The sequence below is a fragment of the Diabrotica undecimpunctata genome, chromosome 2 (assembly GCF_040954645.1).
Source record: "Diabrotica undecimpunctata isolate CICGRU chromosome 2, icDiaUnde3, whole genome shotgun sequence".
Classification (NCBI taxonomy): Eukaryota; Metazoa; Arthropoda; class Insecta; order Coleoptera; family Chrysomelidae; genus Diabrotica; species Diabrotica undecimpunctata.
In genome coordinates, this window is record NC_092804.1 from 118203511 (window position 1) to 118227844 (window position 24334).

The 24334-nt window shown below is 31.7% G+C and overlaps 1 protein-coding gene across 2 annotated transcripts in view; it reads right to left on the bottom strand.

Moving 5' to 3' along the window:
* Cbp53E (Calbindin 53E) overlaps positions 1-24334 on the bottom strand; it is a 579284-nt gene that overhangs the window by 162938 nt on the left and 392012 nt on the right. For both annotated transcript variants that reach the window (XM_072523348.1, XM_072523347.1), the window contains one exon: positions 6584-6639. In XM_072523348.1, the coding sequence (XP_072379449.1) occupies positions 6584-6639 (56 nt within the window). The remainder of the gene's footprint in view (positions 1-6583; positions 6640-24334) is intronic.

Below are 24334 nucleotides of genomic sequence, written 5' to 3' on the forward strand. Positions count from 1 at the left end.
AATTCTCATTTAAAATGGTAATGTTTTATAGTTGTAACTTTTTCAATAATGAAGACAATGTAATTTTACAAAGTTTAATTTAAAGCTGAAACAAATACCTTTAAAATGGGTGGCTTTGTCAGTTATTTGCACCTAAAAAGACTGAGTTATACATGGAAAAGCTCCATTAAATGCCCATTTTGCAATTGTTTTTTACGAAATTGTTTATAACAATTTTTTTTTTGGTACCGTCGAAAAATCGAATCTTCGCACAAAAAAAAAAACATAAAAAAACGTCAGAGTACCGACAAGGCATAAAAGTGCATACTCAGTCCCTCGCTGGCGCATAGACTTAAAAATATTTTTTTTTTTTTTTTTTTTTAGCTTAGACTTATCGTCATACAGCCAGACACAAAAGGACTAAGACAGTCATCATTATAATTTTTACCTAAATGCCCTATCAAAATAAAAGATTATTACATCGATATTAGGAGAACAGGGACACACTCTTCTCGCCTAGGGACCTATCAAGGCATTTATTTATATAAGACACAACAACACTAGGTCACGGGGAGAAGGAAGTTATACTAATGGTTTAAGACAAAGGTTTTTTAGAGAATTATAATGATAATTTGCTGTCTTTTAAAAATTTAATTAAGGAGTTGTAAATATCTACAGAGCCAAGTGATAATAAATATAGTATATTCCAAGGAGCTGCTATTTTATATTTTAATAAATCATTTATAAGTTTGGATGAGAAGACTCTGTTTTTAGAACAACCAAAAAATATATGATCTAAATCACTTTCCTCTCCACAATGCTCACATTTGTCATCATCCAAAACCTTTATTTTAAATAAGTGCTTTGGATAACATGCGTGTCCGAAAGGTATTCTAATAATGGAGGTTATGTGCCTCCTGGAAGCTCTAAAAGACTTGTACCAAGGAAATTTGGGAATATCTGGCTGAATTATCGAGTATCTATTTTGGTTCACAAAAGAGTATTCCTTCCACTGGTAGCTTCACTCTCGAAGTAATGTTAACTTGCAAGAAACAATACTGTCAGAAAGCGTTACTTTATGTAGAATACCAGTATCGGTTAAAATGCTTTCTTTGGCTAATAAGTCGACATATTCATTATGTTCAAATCCTGCATGTGCTTTAATCCAGAGAAAATGTACATTGATTCCTTTAGTTAAAAGAGTTTGAATAATATGTTTAATTCTATAAATGTATGGGCAGTCTTGTAATGAAGTAGTGTAGTTTGAATATCTAGGCCACATATTGAGACACGATAAGTACCGTCTACTGCAATTGATTGTCCAGGGAAAAATAGACAGTAAGCGAGGGCCAGGCAGGAGAAGACACTCGTGGCTCCAAAATCTAAGGAAGTGGTTCGGGCTCACATCGGTCGAACTATTCAGAAGCGCCGCAAATAAGATCAGAATTGCCATGTTAATAGCCAACGTTCGCAACGGACAGGGCACTTGAAGAAGAAGAAGAAGTCTTGTAAGTTAGGTGGTCCATATTTACCAATGGATTTTAACACTGCTAAGGAGTCCGACAAAATTAGAATATGGGCAAACTCAACTTCAGCTACATATAATAAAGCTTCATATATTGCAATAGCCTCTGCTGTATAAATCGAAGTTTCCGGGTTCAGTTTGAATTTCTTTTCTATATGTTCCGATGGTATAAAAAAAGCGCATCCGGTTCCATCTGGAGATTTAGACGCATCTGTATATAGAGCTATTGCCTCTTTGTATTTGCTTGTTATATATAGAACAATATTTTTATTTAAATATATATTTTCACTATAATTTGGTACAATAATATCTGTATGTAAAAAGAAAGAAGAGTAATTTTTGAATATGTAGTTCGTTCTATCTATATTTTTTAAAAGTGCTATATTTTAATTATACGCTTCGCAAAGTAAGGGAGATTTCTTTTTTTGCCAATATTTATTTGTCAGGTCATGGCAATTCAAAGTGACTATCTTTTCGTATAGAGATGAGTTCAGTATGTATACTTTCATTAAATATTTTTTGGACAAAAACCTTCGTCTTATATTTAAAGGAGGTTCTAAGGCTTCCAAATATAAAGCTTGTACTGGAGTGGATCTCATGGCTCCTAAACATATTCGTAAGGCTGAGTTCTGTAAAACGTTGATTTTATTTAGTAGTACATTACTTGCTGATCCATACAAAACACTTCCGTAATCCAAAATAGATCGTATGTAAGCTTTGTAAAATAATAAACTTACTTCAACATCCGATCCCCACCAAGTTTTATTAATTGATTTAAGAAAGTTTAATCCCTTATTGCATCTGTTCAACATGTCATCAATATGTAACTTCCAGGTAAATTTCTGGTCGAGTATCATTCCCAGATATTTAATTGTGTTTTTAAGGGAAAATTGGTGCCCACCTAAATTGATTGTACTAGCATTAGGAAAGTTATGTCTGGTAAATAAACAAACTTGTGATTTACTGCAGGATAATTCGAAACCATTTTCTATAAACCATTTTTTATGGAATCCGATCACTTCATTCAGGTTTTCAATAGATTGCTGATATTTTTTGTGTTCTGTATACAAACAGAAATCGTCAGCATATTGTACAATATTAAATGCAATATTAGTAATAGTGATGTTGTGTAGATCTGCTGTGTAAATGTTAAACAAAATAGGACTCAAAACGGAGCCCTGAGGTAATCCTTTGTTATTAAGTCTAGGTCCTATAAGAGTATGATTGTCTTTTAAATAAATTATCCTATTTGTGTACAAGTTCACAACGTTAGAAGCAAACTGCGCTGGAATATGAAAAAATTTAATCATTTTTTCTTGGAGAATTGTAAGAGATACCGAGTCGTAAGCACCTTCGATGTCTAAAAATAAAGCAGGTACATAACTGTTCCTGGAAAAACTATTCTGAATGTCTACAACAAGTGTTGTTAAGGAATCTAAAGTTCCATAACCTTTCTTAAAGCCATGTTGGTTAGCGGGTAAGAGGCTTTGATCCCTTAGCCACCAATCTAACCTAATTTTAATCATCCGTTCAAGAGTCTTCAATATACATGATAATAATGATATAGGTTGGTAAGCTTCAGCTAATTTAGGGATTTTTCCCGGTTTGGGAATAGGGACAACTATAATACGCTTAAAATCGATTATGACTTTACCCTCAAAAATTATCTGGTTAAAAATATTTAAAAGTAATTCTTTTGCGTTATCTGGCAAATTTTGTATCATAGGATATTTGACTGCATCATATCCTGAGGTACGAATGCGATTATCAAGGGCAAACTCTAATTCAGCTCTTGAAAAAGGTGTTAAGAGGAAATGATTCTGATCAGATGAGAGAGTTTCAGATGGTATTACATCTATCTGATTATTTACGTAAGGTGGAGCTATTTTATCAAAAAAGTCGTCTACCCATGTGTTACTTAGAGGCAGTGGAAAGTTAACTTTTTTCCTGTTCATTTTCCTTGCTTGGTTCCAAATAAGACTAGATGGAGTTTGTTTATTTAATTTTGAACACCATTCAACCCAACTTTGTTTGGCCTTTAATTTCAGGAATTTTTTGACACGAGCATTCACTTCTTTGCATTTACAAACATTTTCAAGAGAAGGATTTTTTTTGTAGTTTACCAATGCTCGCTTTCTTTCCGCAACGGATTCATCACATTCCGAATCCCACCACGGAGCGGGAGTACGTTTACATTTAAATGATTTATATTGACAAATTGATTGTTTAGAAGCTTCATTAATACAGTCAATAAGGAAATTATATTTTTCTTGCGTGTCTGAGTAGGCGTGAGGGTTGTTAGTTAATAAGGTTTCAATAAACTGAGAGTATAATGACCAATTGGCTTTTTTAATGTTCCACTTACTGCTGGGATAAATGATATTCGCATCAGTTCCCAAGATATCGATTACAATCCTTATAACGAAGTGATTTGATCCCAAAGTATCAGTATCTACAGACCACGAAATTTTATCAAAGAGAGAAGGTGAGCTAAATGTGACATCAATCATGGAATCTGTGTTTCCTGGTCTCGTTTGGCAAGTTGGTTGTCCATTATTCATTACTACATAATCTAGATTCTGAATTGTCTCCACAATTTGATGGCCTGTTTTATCATTTTTAGATGAGCCCCACAGAGAATTATGTGCATTCATATCTCCTCCAATGATACAAGGGTGTTTTAATTGAGAAAATAACTTATCCCAATCTTCGGTGTTAGTTTTAGCTTTCGGACACCTATATACAGAGAGTAAAGTTAAATAACTTTTGTTATAGTTGATTTTAATACCACAGGCAAGCAATTCTTTATTATAATTTTTTTTAATTTTTATGTTTTCAAAGGAAATACCAGTTTTAATTAAAATAGCAACTCCGGAATAGCCGTCATCCCGATCTTCGCGTATTACATTATAACCTCTATAACTATAAACAACATCCCGTTTAAACCAAGTTTCACTTATTAAAGCTATATCAATATCTTCGGTTATTAAAAAGTTGAGAAGGCTGTTTTTGTTAGCAACAGCTGATCGAGCATTCCATTGTATTATTTTGAGTTTAGCTTTGAAAGTAATTAGATTAGTTATTTTTTAAAAATATTATCTAAAACATTATTAATACCTTTGGCTAACATATTGATATCAAGTGATTTTGCCTGTTCTAAACAATTAATATTTTGAATAAAATCTGAGAAAGGAATTACTAAAGAATCTACTAATTTATTTTTATCATTGTCTACAGTTGAAAAACTTTCCTTGTTTAAGGGTGGTAAAGGTTGAGATGGTCCAAATCTGAAAGGGATGTGAGGAGATGTAGGATATTCGGAAGTTGGAGATGATACTTTTCTTTTTTTATTTTCTCTATAATCAGTGCTTGATTTACTACAACTTGGTTGACTAATATTTTTGGTTTTCTGTAAATTAGGCCTCAATAGGTTGGAATAAGCAGGTTTATTAACTTCAGATGTGTTAGTTAATTTTGGAAACTCTCTATCTGAATTTGACAATATTTCAAATCTGTTATTACAAATAAGACCAGAAAAAGAAGAATCGTTTAAATTTTTGGCCTCCAAATATGAAATTTTATGTTCAATCATAATATTTTTTATTTTTTTTTTTGATGTTCGAAAAGAGGATAGTTTTTAGAGATCGATATATGCTTATCACTTTTACAATGTATGCAATACATTTTTTTTTCATCACATGTATGTGTATCAGTTTTTATTTCTCCACATCGTATGCAGTATTCCTGTGTACCTTTACATTGTCTAGAAATGTGTCCAAATTTGAGGCATTTATAACATTGTGTAACTTTACCTAACAATTTTTCAACTTGAAAATATACATAATTAATTACAACATAGTTTGGTAAACAATTGCCTTCAAATGTAATTATAACATTACGTCTAGGTACATATTCTGTATTTCCATCTTTTTCTATTTTCCTGTGCATTCTTTTAATATCAATAATTTGTGAACTAGAGGTCATATATTTTTTCAAATATTCAATGTTGTATTTGGTATCGACATCACGTATCAGCCCTTTGATTTCTAAGAGGTGATTGGGAATGTACGCCTTTAAATTATCGTCTTTTAAATGACTATTACTGACTAATTTATTTGCATCCAAAATAGATTTGAGGATTACTTTAACACGGTTTCTTCCTATACTTTTAATTTCCTTAATATTGTTGATTTTTAATTTTTGATGTAAAATATCACCCACAACCATAGGGTGCAATCGGCCTATATTCTGATCATTGGTCTTTTCAACATATACACAACAATTTTGAAAGTCGTAATTATTAGAATTAATATTAAAAAGTTTTACTTCCCTCGTAGCAGGAGAAACGGTGGTATTAATTCCTGTATCCATATCTTGTTCACTAACACTAACAACTTCAGCAGTATTTAGTTCGCGCATTGGCGTCTTATTGGTATTCTCCCCCATCAGGGGAGAATATTTTCACTTTTTATCACTATTTTACAATAATATGTAAATATTTTTAAACACCACGAAATTTAAATATTCTAATTGTCACAAAAACTGGGAGCTTAATGACTTTATCGATAAACACGTTTACCCGATATCAATGTATCGCTTTGACTGTGAAAAATATTTTAAAATATCTTTCTTTCAAAAACGATTTTCTGTAGTTCGTAGAAGGCGGCATACTTTTAAGGGTTTGCGCGGTTGCTATATACTTCTCCATTTTATTTCATTCTTTCCTTCCTGTAAAGTCGGAAAAAACTTGTGAATAACATTTTGTATTCCAAGTAAATTATGTATGTAAAAAATTTAAATTTGTGTTTGATGTAAAATCAAACGGAATTTCTTCTAAACTAATGAAAAAGTATTGGGAGAACAGTATAAATGTAATTACCGGAAACAATATTAAACCGGTATAGACTTGAAAGCAGGGCGAATATGTGACTAAAAACTAATACATTAATTTTAAAATTATACCGATTTAAAAGCCAAAAAAGTTTATTTAAAAATAAATACAAAAATTCGGTTTGCTTATGGGTTAATCCGAATCTGGTTTTACTGTAAGTCTTGTACATAAAAAATATCTATACTCACTTTGCCATCTCCGATAACTGTAGTCTGCCGTCTTTATTGAAGTCGAAAACTTGTAACTGAAAATCGAAAGACATAAATATCGCATTCACCCTTATAATTTGCCCCAGAGGCGTAGATCTAGATATATCGTGGAATGGAAAAATAATGGGTCCCAAGACCCCTATAGATAAAGAGACCAAATATCTCCTATCGGTGGTAACAAATAAACAAATATATAATTTTATGTAGTAGCTGAGACAGAAAAACGGTTGGTAAACAATATTCATAATTCAACACTCCATATTTCCATGTTTTGCTAACTAATGTAATTTGTTTATTAAAATGTTTATTGTTTTAATCTGTCTATATTCTAATATATATATAGTTTATACATAAAAAAGAAAAATCGCATCGGTCAAACGTTAACACTTTTCCAGTGTCATGCATGGTCGGCATGTATTGTAAAACTTAACGCGTACCCCTAGAGTTAATGACTTACCAATAGTTTCATGCCAGTACTTTTTTAATATAAATAATCTGATTTATTAAGTGAACATAAAGTGATTTCTTTAACAAATATCAGAATAAAATCCTAATTATTCAACATCGCACAGTGTTTACAATATTATTACTGGTCGTTGTAAGATATTTCGGATTTAATCTTCTAGGTATAGTTGTATACAGGGTCGGACTTATATACTGATACATTTTATCATTAAAAATACATATAGTATATATTACATTTGGTCTTAATTAAATCTACAATAGTCGAAAATGATTTAGGAGAAATAATAGTTTTCCTCACCTTACTTTTTAGTTAAGACCACAACAATTCTACTGGTTTCAGTACACAATAGTAAGGAGGTAATCTTAATACTTTATGGCCATAATTCTCAGCTAGCCTGTCGATAACAAAATTTTTTTCACATTTAACATTTTTTTCAGATTTAAAATCATCAAAATGCTTCGGACCTTTTCAGAACTAACGGTATGAGCACAGAAACTTTTGGTTAAACATGTCGATGGAAAGATTCAAACTGTTACTTCAGAACTTTCGTTTCGACGATACTACCTTAAGAGCAGAAAGACAATCTATTGATAAACCGGCTGCCATCCGAGAACTGTTTGATGAGTTTAACGCAAAGTTACCAAAGTATTTCTTTATTTCACAGTACGTCACAGCTGATGAGATGTTATGGGCATTTAGAGGTCGGTGCGGATTTAGAGTCTATATACCATCCAAACCAAAGTGGTATGGTTTGAAGATACTCTATAGCTGACGCTAAAATGTTTTATACGACAAAAATTAAGGTATATGTCGGCAAACAGACAATAGGGCTGTATGAGCAGGATACTTTTAATATTTCCTTAGTACCAACCAATATGGGGATCCAAACGTAATGTAACGATGGGTAATTTTTTTACAAGCACTGTTTTAGCGGATAAACTTCAGAATGATCATGGACTCACGACAATTGGAACTCTTAGAAAAGCAAACCTTAAATTCCAGCTGAAATGATAATGAATAGGCCTAAAAAATCTATTATATTTGCATTTCAAGACAAAAAAACTTTAGTTTCATACATTCTAAAAAAAAAATAAAAATGTATTTGTTCTTTCTACAATGCACCGTGAGGATGAAATAGACATGGAGACCGACAAACTAGATATAATTTGTGATAACAAGATGAAAGGAGGTGTGGACATTATGTGCAGCTTATAACTGTGTGCAGCTTATAACTGTGCACGAATCACAAAACGTTGGCCGATGGTGATTTTCTATGGATTGTTAAATATAGCTGGTAGTAACTATTTGTTATATTTGACAATAGTTCAACAGAGTATCAATTAGTTAAAGCACACGTAAGAAAGCGCACTAACCAAATCAATATACCAATAACAATTACACTAAGAATACATTACCGAGGTCAAAGAGGAACCTACAAGAGCTTATACAAATGGCCGATGTTTCGTTTGTTCCAGTAAAAAAAGGATGAAGACTAGATTCACATATCATCGTTGTAAACATTTCATATGCTTTTAACATGTGACCCCTTCTGTGAAAAATATACTCAATGTGTCGATGAATTTACTAAATAGTTTTTAACAATGTATGGATTGCTAACAACTTTCTGTGAGTTGATTAACAACTCACAGAAAACTAAATATTATTCAGGTCTATGCTCCAACAAGTGACAAGTCAGACGAAGAAATCGAAAAATTTTATAACAACATAGATGAAATAATGAGACTGACAAAAAGAGGTGAGATAACGATGATCATGGGTGACTTTAACGCTAAAATTGGTCGTGGTGCGGAAGGAGACCACATAGGAGCATACGGTCTAGGTACCAGAAATAATAGAGGAGATAGACTTGTACAATTCTGCGTAGAAAACAATCTGTTAATTGCCAATACCTTCTTCAAACAACATCCTAGAAGGCTATACACATGGAAATCTCCTGCAGACAGAAAAGACAGAATTGTTAGAAATCAAATTGACTTCATTTTTCTCAATAACACCTTTAAGAAGTACATACAATCTACGAAAACATACCCTGGAGCTGATATACATAGCGATCACAATCCAGTTATAATGGATTTTAGATTAAAAAGATTTCTCAAAGTCAAAAAGAAAACAGTGACAAAAAAAATAGACATCTCACAACTGAAGAACCCTGAACAGAAAAAAGAAATAAGTATCAAGCTTGAGGAAGAAATAAAAACGATTGAAAACTTGGTACAGACAGACATTGAAGTAACATGGACTGCTCTAAAAACAAAAATAACAAAGATACAAGAAGAAGACATCGGATTCATAAAACACAACAAAAAACAAGAATGGATAACGCAAGAGATCATGGACCTCATGGACGTAAGACGAAAACATAAAACAAGCCCAATAGAATACAAGCGAATCAACAAAATCATTAGAAAAAACTGCAGGGAGGCGAAAGAAAACTGGATGTCAACAAAATGCCTAGAAATCGAAAAACTTCAGGAAAAATACGACACCTTTAATATCCATAAAAAAGTAAAAGAAATGACAGGTAGACACAAAAAGAGACAAGCAACAATATTAAAAAATGATAATAACGAAATAATTATGGGTACAGAAGACAAACTAGAGAGATGGAAAGAATACATACAAACTCTTTTTGACGACGATAGACCTTGTTCTCCACCATCCACAGACAATCGAATAAATGAAAAAGGCCTAGAAATAACCAAAGAAGAAGTGATTCATGCAGTAAAATCTCAGAAAGATGGAAAAGCCACCGGTCCAGATAATATCAATGTCGAAATACTTAAACTAATTGCAGATAACGAAAGTAAAAGCCTAGATTTAATAACAGCACTATTCAATAAGATATATGACACAGGTAAAATACCAACAGACTGGCTAAAATCAACATTCGTAGCATTACCAAAAAAATCGAATTCCTCACAATGCGATGATTATCGAATATTAAGCTTGATGTCTCATGTCCTTAAAACTTTTCTCAGAATTATCCATACACGAATTTACAAGAAGTGCGAGTTCCAGATGAGTGACACTCAATTCGGATTTCGAAAGGGATTGGGAACACGAGAGGCTCTTTTTGCTTTAAATGTGTTAACGCAACAATGCAGAGACATGAATGTAGATGTATAGGCATGTTTTATTGACTATCGAAAAGCATTTGACTGCGTTAACCATCAAAAGATGATCGAAATTCTGAGAACAACTGGAGTTGACGAACAAGACTTGCGAATTATCTCAGAACTATACTGGCACCAAACGGCAACAATTGAAATAGAGCACACAACATCTGAAGACATACAAATCAGACGAGGAGTGAGAAAGGGTTGCGTCTTATCACCGCTACTCTTTAATTTGTATTCGGAGTCTATATTCAGAAAAGCATTAGACGAGGTCCAAGGCGGAATTAATATTAACGGAATCAGCATAGACAACATCAGATATCTGATGATACAGTCTTAATAGCAAGCAACGCACAAGAACTACAAAATATAATAAATGCGGAAGTTCACCACAGCGAAATGTTCGGTTTACATCTAAACGTTTCCAAAACTAAAACTTTAGTATTTTCAAAGACACCAATAAACGTACAGGTGTATGCCAAGGGTCAAATAATAGAACAGGTAAATTCCATAAAATATTTGGGAACAAATATCAATAGTCAGTGTAATCCAAAAAAAGTAATCCTATCAAGAATCGAACAAGCAAGGAAAATATTCATGAGCATTAAAACATTTTTTACAAGATCAGACCTTAGTCTACAGCTTAGAATCCGAATGATCAGATGTTACGTTTTTTCTATCTTACTGTATGGCTGTGAAAGTTGGACAATGGACTCTGAAATAGAAAAAAGAATAGATGCCTTTCAGATGTATATATACAGACGAATGTTGAGGATTCCATGGGTACAAAGAGTTACTAATGTAGAGGTACTTCGTCGCATGTGTAATCAAAAAGAATTACTAAGAATAATCAAAGAGAGGAAAATGCAATACTTGGGTCATGTGCTGAGAGGCGAAAGATATGAATTACTTCAAGTTATACTGGAAGGAAAAGTACAGGGCAAAAGATCAGTAGGAAGACGCCAGAACTCGTGGCTGAAAGACCTGAGGAGATGGTTCGACCGCTCATCCGCAGAGATCTTTCGCGCAGCAGTTTCCAAAACTACAATTGCCATTTGGATCGCCAACCTTCGAAAGGAGACGGCGCAATGAGAAGAAGAATGTATGGATATATTTACAATATTTTTCTTATTTGTTTTTATTACTGATGCCATTGAGAATTTTAATGTTATCCAGTTTTGTTATCTAAATAACTATGATATAACCATAACCAGCTTGATTTAATTAAATTTGAGTTGTTTGTTTTTGTTTTGAATTGTTTTTTTTTGTTTGGTGTAAATTAAAAAAGGTATTATTTTGTTTAATTTCACTTCTTTAAGAAGTAAACAAAATCCTAAGCTTGGATCAATGGAAATTTTTTTTTATGTCTGTGTCTAAGACCTACGTTAGCTTTAAAGTGCAGAAAACTCATGTTCCTTGCGGAAGGTTAAAAATGGTAGTAGGCAGAACATTTAGCGCGAAGAAGTGGCGATAGATGGTCAACTAGAATTACACTGTGGTATCCAAGAGGCGTCAAGAGACCAAGAAGACGTCCAAATTTAAGATGGGACTATGACCTAAGGAATCAAAACAGTACAACATGGCATAGAAGAGCGAATATTAAAAAATCGTAGGCAGAAATAAATATAAGAGAGGCTACACCATAATCTGTGGGATATGCTGAGAATGATGATAATGATGATTATGTTATATATACAACTTTATATTATTTTAATAAACAAAACATATTTTAGAAGTGATATATTAATTTGTATGTAAATTACAAGTAATTAATCAAAAGAATATAAAAATAAGCTTTCTGATGTATTTATTTTTTTGAAAAAAAAAACAACGAAATTCTTTAAAACTAAAAATATAATTCAAGAAATATAAAATAACAAATAAATATAAATAAATAATACAAAAAAATTTGTATGGTAAACAAAATTTTGAATAGTTTCGCATCTCACATGCTTCTCAACAGAAATCAGCCACGATGTATTTCATCACAAATATGATGAAATTATAAGTAAAATAGTAGAAGCAACGGCTTTATTTTTTCATACAAACAATTACATCGTGCAATTATGCAATATGTTTTATACGATGACCTCTACAGTAGTTCATTTAAACATAAAGTGTCGTTTAGCAAACTTTAAAGTGATGTCTATTTGTTTTTTCATTTTTCTTAAACTTGAGAAAATATGATGAAATTGTAAGGAAAATACTAAAAGCAGTCTTATTTCCCCATACAAACAGTTATATATACCATATACCATCAAATATAAACTTTTATTAGTTGGATATGAAGTGTTTTAAAACATGTGATCTTTACTTGGCAGTAAATTTAAAGACATAATTATTTTTTTTAGAATTAAAAATAATTTTAAAACGTTCATCATTGGTTATTTACAATAAAAAAAACTGTTTCTTAACACTTTTCTTGCAATAATTAATTATTAAAATTAATTAAAATTAAAATTAAATATATTATAATTTACTTAAATGATAGTAATTTACAGTCCTTGAGTTGCGCCAAATGTAGGGAACTTATAATTAAGGAACGCTATAAAATCATTTCACTTAATATTTTCTTAAAGTAACGAGGTACATTCAATATTAAGTAACATCTCAAATTCAAAGTAATGATTTGAAATTAATTTCATTATTTCTTGACATTCGAGCAACACTTTTTTGTGAATTTACATATATATATATATATATATATATATATATATATATATATATATATATATTATATATATATATATATATATATATATATATATATATATATATATATATATATATATATATATATTATTGTGATATTTAAAGTCTTGGTGCGCCAAGCAATAATTAGCTAATTAATTTTTTTGATTAATTAAAATTATCTAGATGATATGATTATGACTCTATCACAATTTTTAATTCTTTTATCTCAGGGTTAAATTCGTGCTTCAATATCTATGCTATTACATGTGGAAGGTAAGGTCCAAAGAATACCGGAATAATAAAAAACACATATGATCTAACACTATATATTGAAATAAAAATAATGAAATAATTCACACTCAAAAGTTTTCAATAAACAAATCTCATATAATGATTCTCAAAAATTTTGTTCTACGTACGTGAACAATCAAAATTAATGGTACAAACAATATTAATTGAAATCTCAAAATCCCAAACTATTCTAACTCTCCCAATCAAAATATTTTATCCTTTCTAAATTAAGTGTAAAAATTGTGTTATCAATAAAAGAAAAAAAACTGCAGAAAACAAAAATATCTCTCTCTGATGATGAGTGGTCCAAATCCTTGTTCCTTGTAGACTATATTATCTCCTCTCAACCGCTCCCTATGTAAGCAGCAATCTTACAACAGATTGTTGCAAGTATATCGTCCTTAATTATCTCCTTCAAAAGCAACAATCATTCAAATTATGATAGCCTTTCTCCTCTCGATAAACTGAATCTCTCGTTGGCCCGAGTGAAAAATGACTCTTGGAATATCTTCTCTTTACGATAAAACTGAACCTCTCGTTGGCCTGAACAGTGACTCTTGGAATATAAGTAGGAAAATATGACTTACAATATTTTGCTGCTCCAACTTCTGTCAGATACACTAACTCCACAAAAACTCACTAACATTCAACACTACTGCTTGCTACTTCTCAGGAACCGCCAGAGAACAATCACTGTTCGTCTTACAGATTTGGAAAACCAACTGATCCTCCTTTCTCTCTCCTCAATCTCGCTAAACTTTTTCCTACATACTTATCCCACCTTTTTCAATCTCCGCCAATCAAAACTCGTCACAATTCCCCCATTTTTTCATTTCGATAACAAACAAATTTTTACCTATAATTATAAAATTTCCTAAAACTTATTTACAAATAATATTTTCTATAATTCTTAAAAACTAACAAAAACCTCTTTCTAAAATCTCTTCTATTTGTCTCTAATCACTGCATTAATGTATTTTGGAAAACCCGTTTCAATTGTCTTTTGATTTCACTTAAAATTATGCGGGTCACTCAAGTATAACAAAGAAATAATTTATGTATAGCTTACATTTTGTTTAGTACAGGAAATCCAAGAATTTAATAACTTTCCTTCTTCGAAATGTTTGTTGTTTATTATCCTACTTATCTGAAATATTTTAATGTTTTTGAACTTTGAAATATTTTAATCAACCCAATATTTTTCTCGATTTTACATATCATAACAAAATATATATATATATATATATATATATATATATATATATATATATATATATATATATATATATATATATATATATATATATCTATATATATATATATATATATATATATATATATATATATATATATATATATATATATATATATTATATATTGCCCAATATTTAAAACGCAACGTTCAATATAAGCAATATATTCTCATTATTTTATACAAATAAATGGGTACTTTTAGTATATCAATATTTGATTAAAGTTCTCAGTTAAGAAAATTTAATAATTAGATTAAATAATCAAAAACAAAATTAGCCATTCAACCACGAATTTGGCCTCGTTTTAAAGTAATGCACTTGTCTACTAAAATAAATATCTATTTATGTTTTGAATCTAATCTCGAATGAGTGCGATGAAGCAGGCAATCTAAGATATTTCTGCGCATCGCAGCCCATACATGTTCACTGGGCGAAAGGTCTGGTAATATTGCAGACCATGCTTTAAAAATATTGTCAGAGAAAAACTAGATCATGAAAAATTAAAGCATAGCAGCTGTAGTACGGTTCCTGGCTCTATCTTTGAGAACTAGAAAATAGTGTTTTCTAACTATAAAAGATAGTCAGCTGTAACTGGTTCCAGGACATTAAAAAATTTATTCCTGGGTTAAATGAGATATTAAGGTTTATTTTTCATTGCAGGAATACTGGAGCAAATATACTTTTAAATTAAGCATCCGAAACCCTAAATTCTCTGGTAACACCTAAATCCTCTGTATTATGTTTGGCGCAAAAGTCAAGTTCTCCTTAAACTCCGCGCTTTCGCCGAACCCGGTTTCAACTATCCTTGATACACAAATAGAGTTGAATTTGAGATTCGTGACTAATTACGTCCCAGTTTAATTTATAATCCTATTTGGCCCGTTTTTTGCACCACTGCAGTTTTGCTTCCTTATGTCTTTAGCCTAACGGCAAATCAGACGTAAGTACTCCGTAGTATTAAGGACTAAAAGGCCTTATGCTCCGATAAATTTATTTTATACGGAATTGTTTTTCTGTAAGAACCAGCCATTAATTGCCAATCGTTTTATTGGTGCTGAAGAGAGTCCTAAGGGGATTTGGTAGAGCTATTTCAGCCTCTCATTTCTATTACTCGTCCAGATTCAAATTCACTTAATTACATCGGGGTACGTAAATAAAACTAACATTTAACATCACAATAATTACAAACAATAGCAATAACCAAAAGTAATATTTATGTATATAATATCTGTATATATATATATATATATATATATATATATATATATATATATATATATATATATATATATATATATATAGGAAAATGTGTAAAAAAAGTAAACAAAACATTTCGATTAAACAACTACAAACGTATTGTTTTTAATTTTGTGTCTCATGACAAACGAGCATGTTCTCATAAATAAATAATTTCGACATGCAAACGTATCCTATTGTTACAATACTATCGATTTTTCACATAAATTCTACAAACTTTTCCAATTTTCCTGTTTAACATATAATTACGAAATTTCATAAACATTTTATTTGGTAGTAAAACTACCCCGTTTATATTGGGTGTTTTCATTGGCTTAGACTTTTAAACCAGCCTTAAATTCTAAAGTAAAAATTTTAAAATTAAAATGAACTATGTATTCACAATAAACATAAATACAAAAATTAGTATAAATAAATAAAATAAATATAAATTTAAAAACATAATAAAGGCTGTTGATCATTTGAATCCCTATGGAAGGCATAAACTATATTTAGTTTTTTATATAAAAAAGTCGAACAACCATCGGAGATTGAATTTTTCATGTTATGACGAACGGGAAAATAGACTTATATATGACAGAGATGTAAGTAGAAAACATATTACATGCACTATGCTCTATAAATATTCGATACATAGAACATATAGAATTTAAAAAATGTTTTCAGTATTAATACTTCGAGGTAGATCAGTAGAAGAATAATAATTTGTCATAGTTTTGTCTTTCTTGGCGTTTTTAATTTTTCATTAAATTAAAGTAATTATTTAATAAAAGTAAATTTTATTTTAAAATTACTTATTATATGTAGAATTACTTGTTGTATGTAGAAAACTTTGTTAAAATCTAGTTTAGTAAAAAATGATTATCATTTATAATAAATTTAAATAAATATTTTCATTTATATTATATATATATATATATATATATATATATATATATATATATATATAAATATATATACATATATATATATATATATATATATATATATATATATATATATATGTTATATGAGAAAATATTAACCTTCAACTAGCTTAAGTTCGCCGACTTCAGATTTCATCATCCCATTCCCATAGAAACCGCTGAGCACGCATTAGAACTTTGGACGAGCCGTTGGCCAATATTCATGGGAACAGCGATTCAGCACTTCATACCAAACATATAAATTGCCATTTTCAGATGCCGGAAACACTCTTAGCTGCAACTTCGACCAGTCCAGTTATTGTAGTCATTTTAAATTAATTTAATTTTGTACTATTATTTAATATTTAATTTGTAACAAATAAAGTTCTTTTTTAAAAAGTCAAATACGTGATTAGTGATCTAACAATTGGCGCAAAGTCAGTAGGATCCGGTTAACGTTGCTAGAACACGTGTATACTCACTGGCAGCGGCGGATTCTCATCCCTTAACGGAACAAAGAATCTACGGAAGTCCTCACTCCTGTGACCTACGGAAGGAACACCTAGTGAAGCCCCTGGTAGCCGAGCAGAGAGAACAAGACAACCCTTAAAGAAGGAAGCATCTCCGAACAACCTCACTCCTGTAATCTACGGAAGGAACACCTAGTGAAGCCCCTGGTAGCTGAGCAGAGAGAACAAGGCGTCCCGATGTTCTTCTTTATGTAAGTGGATTTTGAATCATCTCGTTAATAATTTTGTTATATTAATTTACGAAATTGACTATACTGCAAATCAATTAATCAAGATACATAAAAGAAAATACAAGTTGATTGTCTAATATTTGAAATTATTGATATTTCTTTACATACTATTTTATACTGATATTTTATTGACATATTTTTTTAATTGCTATATTTTGGTATATTTTCTCTCGATATATTTTATTTGGTATATTTGATACATTTTTGTTGATATATTATTTGATATTTTTATATTGATACATTTTTGCCCTTTATATACCACCACATTTTTTTTTCCCTTACATACTGATACATTTTATATTTCTCCATACTTCTATTTTTCATTTTCGTTTAAAAATATCTCGAAAAATGCCTGAGACACGTTCCCAGACTCAACAAGAAATCGAACCATACAAGCTTTCGGAAATATTTTCTATTATCCCAGAATTTGAAGGCGATCCGATTTCTCTTTCTACATTTTTAGATGCGTGCGACTGTGCTTTTAAAATGGCCACAGGCGATCAGCGCGTTCTATTAACGATTCACGTAAAAAATAAACTCAAAGGTAAAGCTGCACAGCTTATTAATTCTAGAAAACCAATTTCTTATACAGAAATAAAACAATTACTAAATCTACATTTCGGAGACAGTAGAGACCTGACCTCCTTAATACAAGACTTACAAAGACTAAGACAACTATCTAACGAATCTCCTCTAACTTTCTTTAACCGTTTACAAGTTCTGAATGCAAAAATGCACGCCTCGATCCAAGTAGCAAATTTATCCCCAGATCAAAAAACTGCCCAATGTGACTTAATCGATACCATGGCCCTAAACACACTTTTAACCGGTTTAGAACCTCGTCTAGGACAAATTATTAGGGCTAGTAATCCAAAAGATCTCATTGAAGCAAGCAATCGTATTAGACGCGAACTTCAATTGTCATATTTTGAAGAACAAAAATCTAATTCTAGATCAACTATTCCTAAACCCTCTCAACCAATGAGAAGACCCTCATCTCAGTTTACAAAATGTACAAATTGTGGCCGCATTGGTCATCTAAATAGTGAATGCCGCTCTTCACGTTTCGTACAGCCAAACAAAACTTTTTCTAGACCACACGGTTACCAAAACCAATATAATAATGGACCTAACAACTATCAAAACAATCAGAACCCTAATAGGAATCAATATTCCTCCAACAATCCAAATTTCAACCAACAGAGACCTTCCTTTTCATCTCAAAATCAAAATCAAAATCGTCCATCTGTTATTCAAAGAAACCCAAACTTCCAAAGAGCACATGTTTTAAACGAATACCCTGATGAAATGACGACTAACTATTATACAGACGATTACTATACAGATAATTATTATAATACCGATAACTATGAAAACTATGAAACGGATTATTATACAGAAAATAATCCGCAAACTGATAACTTTTACGAAACCAATAACACACAAAATTATCAGGATTTTCTTGCACTTCAGAATCAAAATCATCCTCCCAATCATACGAACCCCTCAACGGATATTACGAATATCCAAGAACAAATTCAAGCACTCAACTTGGACAACTTTCATCCGGATCTCAATTTTCCCGAACAGACATTCATGTAACCCCATTTCATACAATGAGTTCCAAAAATTTATATTACATTAACGATGCTACCAACACTTTTAAACTTTTAATCGACACAGGTGCTGGAATCACTGTTTTCAAAGAAAACACAGCACGCAATTATCATAATAGATTTCCTGAAAACGTTACTATTCAAGGTATAACCGATCAAAAATTGTTAATAACAGAATCTGTCCTGATTCCCTTCACTGCCGATAATCCTCACAAAGTCTTTATTTTCAATCTAGACATTGATTTCGATGGCATAATAGGCCTAGACTTTCTAGATCATTATGAATGCGTAATAGATCTTAAATCCCGACAGTTGCATACAAATTTCAAAACTGTCACCCTTCACAAAGTAGGACACGAGACAAACACACCTCCTAAAGACAAAACACCGACACACCCCACAGAAATAAGACAAAACGAACCTAAAATTAAATCAGATTCTAAACAGGAATCAAATTTAAAACATCAAAACCCTATAAATGAAAAATATACTATCGTAAAAACCCGAGATCAAGACAAAAATCTTGAAAGACCGGAGAGAAAACGAATAAAAGGAAAAAACAGAATTACCATTGACAGCCGGACCGAACAAATATGCAGACTAAAATGCAACTTATCAAATACAGATGCCATATTATCAGCTCAAGAAATAGAAAAAGTTAGATTACCTCATGCATTAGTCCATGTAGATGAAAATGGAGAATTCTTAACTTCCGTACTAAATGCTAATGCTATGCCGAAGACAATCGAATTTTCAGACATTTCAATCGAACCTTTCAAAAATTCGGAGACAATCCTATCCTACAACGGAAATGATTTTGAAGAACCCGTAGTAGATAGAACACGAATAATTAAAGAACAACTAAGAATTGATCATCTAAATTGCGAAGAACAAGAACTAATTCTAGATATATGTACTGAATACGCAGATATATTTTATGTCGAAGGCGACAAACTGACCTTCACAAACGAAATCAAGCACAAAATCGAAACAAACAACGCTAAACCTGTCTTCACTAAATCGTATAGATATCCTCAAATACATAAGGAAGAGGTAAAGACGCAAATTAATAAAATGTTAGAAGAAGGAATAATCCAGAAAAGTGTCTCGCCCTGGTCGAGTCCAGTCTGGGTCGTACCGAAGAAATTAGATGCGTCAGGAAAACAAAAATGGCGAGTTGTTATTGATTATCGAAAACTCAACGAACTCACAGTACAAGACCGTTATCCTCTACCACAAATATCAGAACTATTGGACCAACTAGGAAGATGTCAATACTTCACAACACTAGATTTAGCGTCTGGATTTCACCAGATTGAAATCGAGCCACAAGACATCCAGAAAACGGCCTTTTCCGTCGAAAATGGACATTACGAATTTGTCCGCATGCCATTCGGACTAATGAATGCTCCATCTACTTTCCAAAGAGTAATGGACAACATCCTCTTAGGAATACAAAACGAAAGATGCTTAGTGTATATGGATGACATAATTATCTACTCACCCACTATTCATGATCACATGTCACGACTAACAGAAGTTTTTAAAAGGTTACGAAAAGCAAATTTAAAAATACAGCCAGACAAGTGCGAATTTTTAAGAAAAGAAGTAGCATATTTGGGCCACCTTGTAACAGAAAATGGTGTAAAAACAAATCCAGCTAAAATATCTTGCATCAAAAACTTCCCGGAACCAAAGAACACCAAAGAAATAAAGTCATTCTTAGGCTTAGCCGGTTACTATAGAAGATTTATTCCAAATTTTGCCAAAATTTCTAAACCCCTTACGAAACTACTTCAGAAAGACGTACCTTTTATTTTTAATTCTGATTGCAAAGAAGCCTTTAACGAACTCAAAAATATTTTAACTTCGGATCCAATACTTATATATCCCAATTTTGATGAACCATTTTTACTAACAACTGACGCTAGTGCATTCGCGATTGGAGCTGTTCTATCGCAAGGCCCTATTGGAAAAGATTTACCCATAGCTTATGCCTCCAGAACATTATGCGGTGCCGAAACAAAATATTCGACTATAGAGAGAGAACTATTAGCTATCGTATGGGCAGTCAAACATTTTAGACCATATCTTTTTGGCCGAAAATTCACCCTGATTACCGATCATCGACCCCTTACATGGCTTTTCTCGATAAAAGATCCCGGAAGCCGATTAGCGCGTTGGCGCCTAAAACTCGAAGAATACAATTATAAAATAGAACATCGCGCAGGAAAAATAAACAGAAATGCAGACGCCCTCTCAAGGATAAAGATTAACCATTTCAAGGATTGTGCAAACTTTCAATCAAAAATCTCATTACATGCATCGAATGAAGATGACACGGAAACTCAAGAAAACGACGACGACGATGAAGAAAATATAGAAAAAATGTCCGAAGAACTTGACAAGTTTATCGAACTGTATAGAACAAAGTCAATAATAGATTATTCTAAAATTGAAACATCGAATACGGACTTATTAGACAAATCCAACAAAAATATTGTTACATTTTTTTGGCAAAATAAACTTGAAGAACTCCACGAGAACATAATGAATGACATATTCGAAGAAAACATGGAATATAGTAACCGAAGAATTAATATTGTACACAGCAAAACTGTAAAAGATCGAAAATATTTTATTATACCATTACCGTTTGATCCCGAACGAGTAATATCACACTTGTTTCTTGTACTTTTTGCAAATAAAGATCAATTCGATGAATCAAAAATATATTGCGTCGAAAATAATCTCGAACTACCTATCCTAGAGATATTTTCTTATATTTTTGCTGACAAAGAATTAAAATTAAGAATCTGTCAAAATATAATTAAAACAGCCAGCGAAGACGAAATCCCTCAAATTTTAGATCATTACCATTGCGGTAAAAACAATTTACATCGAGGAATAAACGAAACTGTCAGAAGAATAAAGCAGAAATACAATTGGAAGAATTTAACAAAAGATGTAGAGAAATTTGTAAAAGCATGTGAAATTTGCCAAAAAGTTAAGATTTGCAGGAAAAACTTAAATGGACCACTAGTCATAACAGAAACTCCAAAAACACCATTCGAAAGAATAAATATGGATATATTCGAATACCCTACTAGGAACTACGCTTTAACTATTCGTGACGAATTGACAAAATTCACGCAAGCCTATCCTTTGGAAGACAAAAAGGCAGTAACAGTAGTCAAGACACTCCTACTCTTTTTTCAACACTATGGAACACCACTAAGAATTCATTGTGACTGCGGTCGAGAATTCGAGAATGCTATAATCAAAGATCTATGCGAATTATACGACATTAAACTAACATTTTCTAGCGTTAACCATCCACAATCTAATGGATCTATAGAAAGGTTTCATGCCACACTCTCAGAAATGATTAGAGCAAATCAAGCCGAGAACCCAAACGATCATCCCTTCACTATAATTCCTTATGCAATAATATGCTATAACAACACAAAGAATAAGACCCACGGTTTCACACCATATGAACTTATATTTGGGCACACTGCAGGCCGACCACCAGAAACTCTATACAATCAAAAAACATTAATGAGTAAATATATTCGAGACCTGAATAACCGCATGGAATATTTTTACAAAGTAGCCAGAGCAAAAACAGAAAGACAGAAAGAAAAGGCGAAAGTAAGATTTGACGAGAATATTTCAGAACGAAGACCTGATTTTAAAATTGGTGACAAAGTTTACGTAAAAGAATCCCAAATTAAATCAAAATCAGATAATCTTTTTAATGGACCTTTCGAAATTCAAGAAGTTTTTACAAATTCCGCAATTATCCTTAACCCCAAAACTAACCAAACCTCTAAAGTAAATTTTGACAGACTCAAACCTTATTTTGAATAATTTTCCTTTACAGATTCTATGGACTCCTTCCTATCGTCCAATCCCAAATTCTCCTCACTCCAATTAATAACACAATTGGAATATTTTTTCATGAAAAAGGAACTATACGAATATCTAATGACAAATGGACTTTACTTGTTTATAAAGAATTATTACCTATCAAAACTACAATATCCAATAATGACAGAATTTTGGAAAACCTGTTAGAAAAATTTATTAACGTGGATACACCGAGAAAACTTGCCTTTCAAGCCGAAGTACAGACACATGTTAGTCTGCTAAAACAAATCTCAAACTCTGTTAATTTAAAATATAAAGAAATAACCTCTGACACAGTACTTTATAATAAACGCCTAAAACGCGGTTTAGTAAATGGTATTGGAACAATCTGGAAGTCTATTACTGGAAATCTAGACGCCTCTGATGGCGAATACTTTAATAAATGTATAAATAAGATAAATTCCGATGAAACTCAAATTGAAAATCTCCTAAAAAATCAAATATCTGTTACCACTTCAGTTATAAGAACTTTCAACAGTACAATTCAAAAATTGCAAATAGACGAAGAAACTTTTAACAAAGACTTAAAAACTATCGAGACTACACTTCTGGACATTAATAATGACATCTCCTTTTACCAAGCACAATTACAAATACTAGATTTATGTGAGTCCTTAATGGAAAGCTACGTATTTTTAGAAAATTATTTAAATGATATACTAAATTCTATCACATTCTCTCGCCTGCAAATTCTACATAGTTCTATTATTTCGCCCATAGACTTAATGGACGCATTAAAAGAAATCTCACAGTCATTACAAAATAACGTATTGCCTCTACCCACGTACATGTCAAATATAGCTCAGTATATTGATATAATAAAACTGCAAGCTTATCAGCTTGATTCAAAAATTGTTTTCGTCCTCGAAATTCCGTTAGTTGATCCCGAAATATTCACCTTGTATCAATTATATTCAATACCAATATTAGATAATCAAACTGGTTTTCATCATATACTTTCAACTGTTCATAAATACATAGCGCGAGATGATGATTCAATTTCATATGTCTTACCCATGGACACCGAAAAATGCAAACAAATCAGTCAAAACCAAAGAATGTGTACAGACATTCTTCCGTATCCCATAGACACAGATGCTATATGTGAAGCCCAGCTTTTGAAACCTCTCAGCAACTTACCAAAAACTTGCCAGATGTCCATGCTCTTGGCACAAGGTTACAATGTACAAGAAATTGACCGAAATTTATGGTTACTAACCATTTCCGATCCCTTACCAGTAACAATCAAATGTGCAAGAAAAGACGTCACTACACAAATAATCAAAACAAATTCAATCTTGAGATTAATTCCCGAATGTATTGCATTCATCGGCAGTACCAGAATTCATGCTAGAGACCAAATTGAGAAATATACAAATATCACGTATAGAAGTCACCCAGTTAACGTACCCTACAGA